The following is an 8,727-nucleotide window of genomic DNA, read 5'->3' as shown; positions in this document are numbered from 1 at the left end:
TACAGAATAATCGAGCAAAGATGCAACCATGACTGAAAGATCTGTTCCAAAGAACTACTTCCAGAAGCGTAACCATTATGATAGGTTTTAGGTAACAAATTTGTTCCTGTGGACAGCGATCGCCACCATTGGGTGGTAATAGCGTTAGTCTTTGTGACTTGGCTGTTACCACTGTTTCGAGAGGTTCGTTAATCTTTGTCACTCTGCCGTAAGTGTGGTGAACACGGTCATCTGGCCGAGGCTTGTGATAAGGTATTTTGTGGTAAGTGTAGAGAAGTGGGACACACGTTTGATGAATGTATGAATGGGCGGAAATGTAATTTATGTGGCGAGCAAGACCATCTGTTCAGAGACTGTCCAAAATCTTTTGCAAATAAACTGAAAAAGGCAAAAGAAGTGGAACAAGCGGACATGGTAAGTGAGCAAATTGAAGCCGTTGGGCTGGAAAATTCAAATCTCCCGTCGGCTCCTCTGATTGGAGGAGAGGAGGAGGAGACGGGAGAGGGGGAGGGGAAGGAGGAGACCCCCCAGGCCGAAACATCTAGTGACGGGGGGGAAATGCAGACCGAAGGCGGAGCTAGCTACGACTCTCAGGAAATGGAGTCTGACAGCAGCGAGGATGCCCCCCTCCCCCAACTGGCTAAGAGGCCAGCATCAGAGTCTCCCTCCGACCAGACCATCGCGGTGGAGAAGAGAGGAAGACTTGAGAACCTCTTCGGTTCATTCGGGGAGGAGACCAAGTTCTTCCTCTCTGATCCAGCCGATGAGGCCTCTTTTCAACATGTTGCTCAGCAATCAACCCCGGAGGACCCATCGAAGGTATCGGCTTTAGAAAAACGTCCGAAACCGAGAGTCCGAAGGGGGAACGGAGCTCAGGTCCGACCTGCACCACCATGCGGGGTTGAGGAAGAGCTCCGTTCACAGGACAGTCTCTGAGCCCATTTTAACTTGGTTTTAAACGGGCTTTTACTGTTTTAATCCTTTAAAATGTCTTCCCTGTTCTTAGTCATTATACTCATGACTCTCACCTTCTCAACCATCAATGTTAGAAGTGTGAAGTCACGAGTTAGAGCCCAGAGTGTTTTATCCTTTTTAAGTTCTGTACAGTCAGATTTGTTTTTATTACAAGAATGTGCAATCCCGTTTTTAAAGACCTACACACGGTGGCAGGATCTGCGGCCACGACCGTCTATATGGAGCGGCTCCAATGAGAATAAAAATGACGGCGTGGCCATTTTAATAAATAACCCGCACATCTTGGTGAAGGGGAGCACCGTGGAGGGAGAGGGACGAGCACTTTTAGCAAATCTGACTTTTAACCTCTTAAATATTTATGGTTTTAGTGACAAACATGACAGGTACGACTTTTTAGAGGAACTGCAGCCCCACATGCTGGGAAGAAAACCTTTTATTATGGGGGGGATTTTAATTGTGTTTTAAATAGAAAAGACAGAAAAGGAGCAGGACAAGATTTTAAGGTAGACAAGACATCGCTTTTATTACAGAGAGTCGTTAGAGATTTTAAACTAGTGGACTGTTTTAAAAGCATGCATCCTGGAGAGGAGGGCTACACCTGGGTCAGTGATGATAGCTCTAAGGCCTCTTGCATCGATTACTTCTTCACAAGGGACTGCGCCCTAACCGATGCTAGATTGTCACCGGCTTTCTTTTCTGATCACCTCCTTCTATCCTGCACGCTTTCTGTGGAGGTCTGTGGAAGCTCAACCGCTCCCTGCTGGAGGACCAGTTTCTGGTCAGCCAGTACAGGGAGCGGTACCCAGTGGCGCAACTGCACATTATTCAGGTGGATGCGAAAACATAAATCGGCGCCCCCCATCCTCCCCCCCGGGTGACGATGCGTGAAGTGTAAAAATCGCTACATTTACCTCGTTATGTGCGAGAGGTGAAGGAGCGTGAGGCGCGCTGAACTGTATGGGAAAACATAATTGGCGCGTCGCCCCCTCAAGACGGGGTTTTGGCGCCCCCTCTGGTGCTGCGCCCCTATGCGTTGCATACGCTGCATACCCACTTTTTGCGCCTCTGGCGGTACCGCGAGTGGCAGACCCTCCAAGACCTGTACGAAACACGAGCACAGTGGTGGGAGATGGTAAAAGGTAGGACCCAGACTTTCTTCAGACAAGCAGGTAAAAAGAAAAAGAAAAAAGAACAGAGATGCATGATGGGGCTGCAGAAACGTTTACAAAGATATCACCTTTTAAATCAACAGGGAATGGATTTTAATAAAGAAATAAGAGAAGTAAAGAAAGAAATGAGTATTTTAGCAGAAATAAAAAGTAAGGGAGTTATATTAAGAAGTAGAGAAAGAGAAAAATGCACTAGATACTTTAAAAAAATAATAATAATAATAAACAATCCGAGTTTCATACCTGAATTAAAGTCAGAAAATTGCCACATTGTATCAGACATAGAGGAAAAGAAAAAAGTAATTGAAAACTTTTATAGTAAATTATATACAGGAAACGTAGTCAACAAAGAACAGATAAACGAAACTCTGAATTTTCTTGAAAATGTTTTAAAAGAAACTAGTTTTTTAGAGCAGGATTTTACCTTTTAGAGCTTTTTAATTCTTTGAAGAGTTTTAAAAGAGGAAAATCTCCTGGCTCAGACGTACTCCCTTTAGAATTTTATTTAACATTTTAGCACCGGATTTAATTGTTGTTTTTACTGATTTTAATAAACTCTATACACTCCCAGATAGTTTTAGAACAGTTACACTTTTATATAAAGACAAAGACAAAAGTGACCTAAAAAACTGGCGACCCATCACCTTTTTAAACGTTGATTGTAAACTTTTAGCAGCCAGGATGCGCCGAGTGTTGGGGGATCTAATCCACCCGGAACAAGCCTGCGCGGTGCCGGGAAGGAGGATCACGGACAGCCTCGTACTGATCCGAGACACCATCTGTTTTGCGAGAGACAGAAACATTCGGCTGATAGTCCTAAATCTAGATTTCGAGAAAGCTTTTGATCGGGTCTCGCACCAGTACCTTCTCCAGGTACTGCAAAAAATGGGTTTTCCTGGGAGGTCCATAGTGTGGGTGGGACTGCTGTATAGAGACATCTCCAGCAGATTCATGGTTAACGGGTTTCTGACAAAAGCAGTGAAAGTGAACTGCGGTGTCCGTCAGGGTTGTCCGTTATCCGCCCTTCTCTACGTGACCTGCGTCGAGCCGCTCGCGCAGATCTTGAGAAGGGACCCACTGATCTCAGGCGTGTTTTTACCGGGGAGTGGAGGGCAGGTGGCCAAATGTCTTTTATATATGGATGATTTTAACATTTTATGTACAGATCTTTTATCAGTAGATAGAGTTTTTAAATTAACGGAATGGTTCGGTAAAGCGTCAGGCTCAAAATTAAACAGAGAAAAAACAAAAGCACAATTCTACGGACCATGGAAAGAAGATGAAAAAACAGGACTTCAGTTTCAGGTGACCCAAGAAGAACAGAAAATTTTAGGAGTTAAATTTGATAAAAATGGCGAAGGAAAAACAAACTGGACAGAAATAACACGAAAAGTAAAACAAAGATTAGGTTTCTGGTCAATGAGGAACTTAATAGAGGGGAAGATTTTAATAGTAAAAGCAGTGATTTTACTAACCAGTTTTGTTTTTATTCCTCCTAGGAGAGTGTTTTTAGAGCTGCAACGGGACATTTTTTTATTTCATCTGGGACTCCAAATGGGAAAGACTAAAACGAGAAACTATGACAAAACCCAAAGAGAAAGGGGGGAAAGGAGTCCCAGGCCTGTACATGTTTTTAGGCAGCTTTTATATCAGCACTCATTTTAACCAAGCCATGGACATTTTTAACAATCCAAAGACAAATGCCATAAATAGATTTTGGTTTGGATCTTACCTGAGGAAATTGAAACTTTTAAAGAGTGATTTTAGAAAACCAGCAGCTTTTAATCTCCCACCAGCATACGCTTTTATACAGAAATTTTTACAGCATTTTAAACTGGAAGGAGAGGAGATCGGGATTTTAACCAACCATCGTTTTATTATCTCTGTTGTGCAGGACCGGGAACCAGTGACTCCAGTGCGCGGCCTCCTGCGTGGAGACGCCACCGCAGTTTGGCGCAACGCGAGCCATCCCGTCCTTCCGAACAGACTCCAGGACCTGTCCTGGATGGTGGCCCATGAGATCCTCCCGGTCAGAGCCGTTATGCACTCCCGCGGCATGTCGGCGACCTCCATCTGCCCCCGACCCGGTTGTGGCGCGCCGGAGTCGGTGAGGCACCTGCTGTGGGAGTGCAGCGCTGCCAGGGACCTGTGGGCAGAGGCCGGCTCCTTGCAATTCCCATACTTGCCAGCAAGGGAGGTCCTCGATCTACAGCTCGTGCTGTACGGGGTGAGCCACCAGAAAATGGAGAAAAAAAGACTTTGCAGAGATGTGGCTCACCCTTGCCACCGTCAAAGACGCCATATGGACCTCCAGAAACTTGCTGGTAAGCAGGCGCAGGCAGATCCCCCCTGTGGCTGTGATCCGGATGGCGGCAGCGAAAAGAGAAAACATCAGAGCTGCAGGTGGCGCACCAAGGACACAGCCACAAAGAAGCATCGCCTGCACCTCCATGGACGAAGGAGCCGGAGCTCCACGTACGGAGGTCCCGGCAGCGGCGGCCTGGCCCTCCGGGTGAGGAAGGAGGGAAGGAGCAGCAGGGGAGGTTTTCTCCTCTGGGCACCAAGCGCTGTTTGGAAGGACGGGATGGCTCAGAACTTAGTAAGGAGTCACCCCGGTCCTGCTCAACTTTTAATGTACAGAGTTTGGTTTTTAACATCCTTGTTCTTATCTTCTTTTAGTGAGAAATGTGACAAACTGTATTTTAGTCTTTTTATGTGAAGATTTTCTGTATAAATGTGTTTATGCTATAAAATGTCCTAAGTACTGCGACAGACTGGCGACCTGTCCAGGATGTACCCCGCCTCTCGCCCGGAACGTTAGCTGGAGATAGGCACCAGCACCCCTCCCGACCCCACTGAGGGACAAGGGTGTTCAGAAAATGGATGGATGGATGGATGTCCTCAGTAACAATAAAAAAAATTTTCAAAAGAAACAAAAAAAGGAGGATAGTAGCACTTTAGCATTAGCATCTATAGCACAGCTGTTTGTGCAACTCATGTTTATGATTTAGGATTATCATTATTAACATTAGTGTCCACTGTGCGCATGTTTTCCACCAATAAGTTAGTTATGTTCCACATGAAAATACGTGAATACTGAGCGGTATGTATAGGTTCAAGCTAAAATGATACATTTCAGTAACAGTCTTCTGTTTTTATCAGAAGTGGATGGGAGAAACTGATCTGAGTGAAAGGCTTGAAGTGGATCATCAAAGAAAAAGCATTTGGAGAACCAGGAGAAAGGAAGCAGATGGATTATCGGGTTGTTACTGAGGGACAATGGAGACCGGTGTGATAATCAGAGGGGCCCCGTTTGTCCCATCGTTGTTATGACCTGGACCAAATAATGGGTGGAGTCTCTCAGTGAAGTGGCAACCAGTGAAGGAGAAGATCAGAGCAGCAGCATCTACATCATAAAAGAAGACCAGACCCTCTTCATAATCCACAAACACCCCCACCTTCTCCAGACCAGACTTCAGAGACAATGGGACGGGAGGGGAAGACAGACCAAAGAACTCATTTTGATTCCTCACAGTTAGGGACCAGAAACCAGACCGAGGAATCAGTCTGACGCGATCTGTCCGAGAGACAGACTCTTTGGCCACACCGATAGTCCAATTAGTCTTTCCTTTCACCTGGACCTCGAAATAAAACCTGCCGGAGGAGAAGCTCTGCTCTCCTAAAACATATTTAAGATACCTAAACCTGTTTGGGTCATGCGGGAGATTCCCCGTTGGGTTGCAACAGCTCACTTGTTTCCTATCATCCGACAGGATGAGTTTGGGATGAACGGTATCTGGATCAAGAGTCACATCCACGGCGTAGTGTTTTGCTCTCATCAGCTCGGCTCGGATCAGCAGCCTGGGAGTTTCCTTCTTCATCACCTCAGTGAAGATCTGCTCCAGCTGAGAGGCAGAGAGCGGACCCACCGCAGTCCAGTTCTGTCCAGAGGTCAGATTCTGGCATCTCTTTGCTGGACTACAGGACCAAATGTCCTCCATGCTTCCCTTTGCATTCCCTTCAGTTTCCTCTGTCAGAGGAGGGCTGTGATTGACTTGGGAGGATAAAATAAATAAGAGAACCATGCCACATAATATGGCAATCTTTCTGTTTTTAGTGAAGAGATTGCCGCTAACTGGACCAGGGATTTCTGCCTCTGCGTTCTGGCGTAGAGCTGACCTTCTGAACTCATCGAGCAGCTCAGCGATCAGAGTGTTGACCTCCAGCTCCGGCCTTGGGAAGAACATCTTTTCACACACTGGACACTGAAACGGGACATCATCACACACGTTTTCTGTGACGCAGTTCTTGCAGAAGTTGTGGCCGCATGGTGTGCTGACCGGATCCGTGAAGACATTCTGACAGATGAAGCACTTAAACTGGTCCTCAGATAGGAGACAGCTGGCCGTGGACATGCCTGCGCTGGGACCTGAGGCAAGAAGGCAAGAAGGTGAGATGTTTGAAACCCAACAGCACAGCTGGTCAGAACTCTGAGGTCACCAGTCCAGCAACACAGAGACACACAGGACTGACAACAACTGCCTGAGAGCAGCTAACCGTCTAATAAACCTAGCATGTCTTCAGAAGACAACAGGAACCTGGAGTACCCAGAGAGAACCCAGAATGCACAGGGAGCCAGTCAAGACCAACAGAAACCGAACAGACTCTGGAGATCAGTTAAATCATCAACACATTAAAGGAACAGAGCGTAAATCTGGCTAGATCAGGCCGTCCCCACAACCTGAGTGACATTTGAAGAAGGAGACCAGAGAGGTCACCAAGGTTACCATGACGATGCTGAAGGAACTATTATGGAGAGAGGTGATGAGAAAACTCACATCAAGTCAAAAGGCATAGAAGAGACTCCATGGTCAGTGGACAGATGTTTTCTGGTCTTTGAGACCAAAGCGGACCTTTCTGCCTATCAGACAAGATACTGTGATAGGTGGACACCAAACACTCATCACCAAAAACACACCAGGCTTCTCTGCAGCAGCTTGGTGAAGGTCCATAAGGTCAAATTAAAGCAGTAAAACACATTCCAGTCAAAGTTCAGAGCTCTTCCCAGCTGATCCCAACCCAACAGAGCTGGAAGAGTTTAGCAGAAAAACTGCAGCGAATAGATGAGCAGCCTGACTGAGACGGATCCAAACCGACTGCCTGCCGGACGGCAGCCAGGGGGCAAATACTAAAAACTGACTGACGGGGTGAATACTGCAATCACTTCATTTATGCTGCTGATTTGTGTTTCCTAGAAATCAGTTTTCACCCTGACATTGAAGGGTTTTTGTTAAAAAATAAATATATAATTGATTATGATTGATTTATAAAAAATATTAAAAAGGTAAAACATCTAAGGGTGTGAAAACTTTTTAGGCCAAATCGGTGAAAGGTTTGGGTTCATTTCAGAAACCGTTTGCTTTGGTGCTTCAGTTTTATTAATGTTTCACAGAGGGAACATTTTGTTCTGATCTCAGTAAAGAGTCCAGATAAAAACAAACACATTACTAATGATGTGCTATGAAACTATAAACATGTCGAGTTGTTTTGTTTAAATTCCTCTGTTGCTGCTTCCTCCCCATTAGATCATATCTCTGCAGGAAATGTCAACCAGTTAGAAAAACAAAAACCAAAAAGCCAATCAGATGAGAGGAAAGTACTGCTGCTGATCTCTAAACAAACATCTGGTCCTCGGTAAAATTAGATTTATGGCACAATTAAGGACTTCTACATGTAATTTATGCCACCATCCTTCTGTTATCCCATCAACAATAGTCTGAAACACTTCAACATTTCCACACAAAACAAACCTGCGTGGATGTTTGAACTCAGCAGAAACCGAACAGAAAAGCTGAGTGAGAGGAAACAAAGACAGATGTAAAAAGTTTCACTCACCTACGTTCAGCAGAGACTCTGTGAGAACGTCCTGATGATCCGGAATCGGAGTTTACAGAACCGTCTGAACAGCTGCTGAGCAACAAACTGAAAGTGAAAGCAGCTGCAGTGTTACCTGCAGCTCCTCCTTCATGAAGGTCTGACATTTCCTCAGCCTGAGAGGGAAACACTCTGGTTAGGAGTTATTAAATATAAAAGTGCTAAAATCACTAAAGAGTTTGACTTCTTCAGCATTGGCACATCCAATAGTTAATTATGTGATGCTTTCACCTGGTTACCTTGCACATAATGCCAATGACAGACACTTTGGTGGGAGGAGCCAGTAGTCTAACCTGAGTATGCTCAGATAAAATGGAAAATCATGATGCAAGATGCTTAAAATCCCAAAATATTCATTATCCATCATGGAAACCAGCAACACAACTTTCCCTCCTGCTGCTAGTGTTACGACTCCCCATTGCAATCAACAGCCAGTATAAAATCAATTAGCAAATTTTATGGTCATACAAATAAGGTGTGCATTTTTAGGAAGTGACCGAAAAACAAAACAAAATAAATGGGGAAAAAAATTGTTAGCCCGCCCTCACAAACACCAAGACAAGACAAACAATCCAACACTGAGCAGACTAACAAAAAAGAAATACAATTCAAACAGCAAGAACAGTGATATAACTGTAAAAAACAAAAC

At 45.0% G+C, this 8,727-nt stretch overlaps 2 protein-coding genes across 3 annotated transcripts; one reads left to right on the top strand and one right to left on the bottom strand.

The window, feature by feature from the left end:
* The first annotated feature begins 183 nt into the window (after positions 1-183).
* On the top strand, positions 184-4,892 carry LOC107835226 (uncharacterized). The gene is made up of 2 exons (XM_016667566.1): positions 184-819; positions 4,039-4,892. The coding sequence occupies exons 1-2, from the start codon at positions 301-303 to the stop codon at positions 4,861-4,863; spliced, it is 1,344 nt and encodes a 447-aa protein (XP_016523052.1). The 5' UTR covers positions 184-300; the 3' UTR covers positions 4,864-4,892.
* Positions 4,893-5,131: 239 nt separating this feature from the next.
* LOC103132750 (E3 ubiquitin-protein ligase TRIM21-like) lies at positions 5,132-8,720 on the bottom strand. 2 transcript variants are annotated; one of them, XM_016667565.1, is made up of 2 exons: positions 8,040-8,720; positions 5,132-6,573 (listed from the first exon to the last, which is right to left on the bottom strand). In XM_016667565.1, exon 2 carries the CDS (start codon positions 6,557-6,559, stop codon positions 5,411-5,413), a length of 1,149 nt encoding a protein of 382 aa, XP_016523051.1. In that variant the 5' UTR covers positions 6,560-6,573; positions 8,040-8,720; the 3' UTR covers positions 5,132-5,410. The 2 variants fall into 2 exon arrangements, with proteins under 2 accessions (XP_016523051.1, XP_007544608.1); XM_007544546.2 differs by having other exon boundaries at positions 5,132-6,576; positions 8,067-8,720.
* Between the last annotated feature and the right edge of the window lie 7 nt (positions 8,721-8,727).

This window comes from Poecilia formosa, unplaced genomic scaffold (genome assembly GCF_000485575.1).
Source record: "Poecilia formosa unplaced genomic scaffold, Poecilia_formosa-5.1.2 Scaffold1278, whole genome shotgun sequence".
Lineage (NCBI taxonomy): Eukaryota > Metazoa > Chordata > Actinopteri > Cyprinodontiformes > Poeciliidae > Poecilia > Poecilia formosa.
The sequence above is the reverse complement of the archived record's forward strand: the minus strand, read 5'-3'. Positions and strand labels throughout refer to the sequence as shown.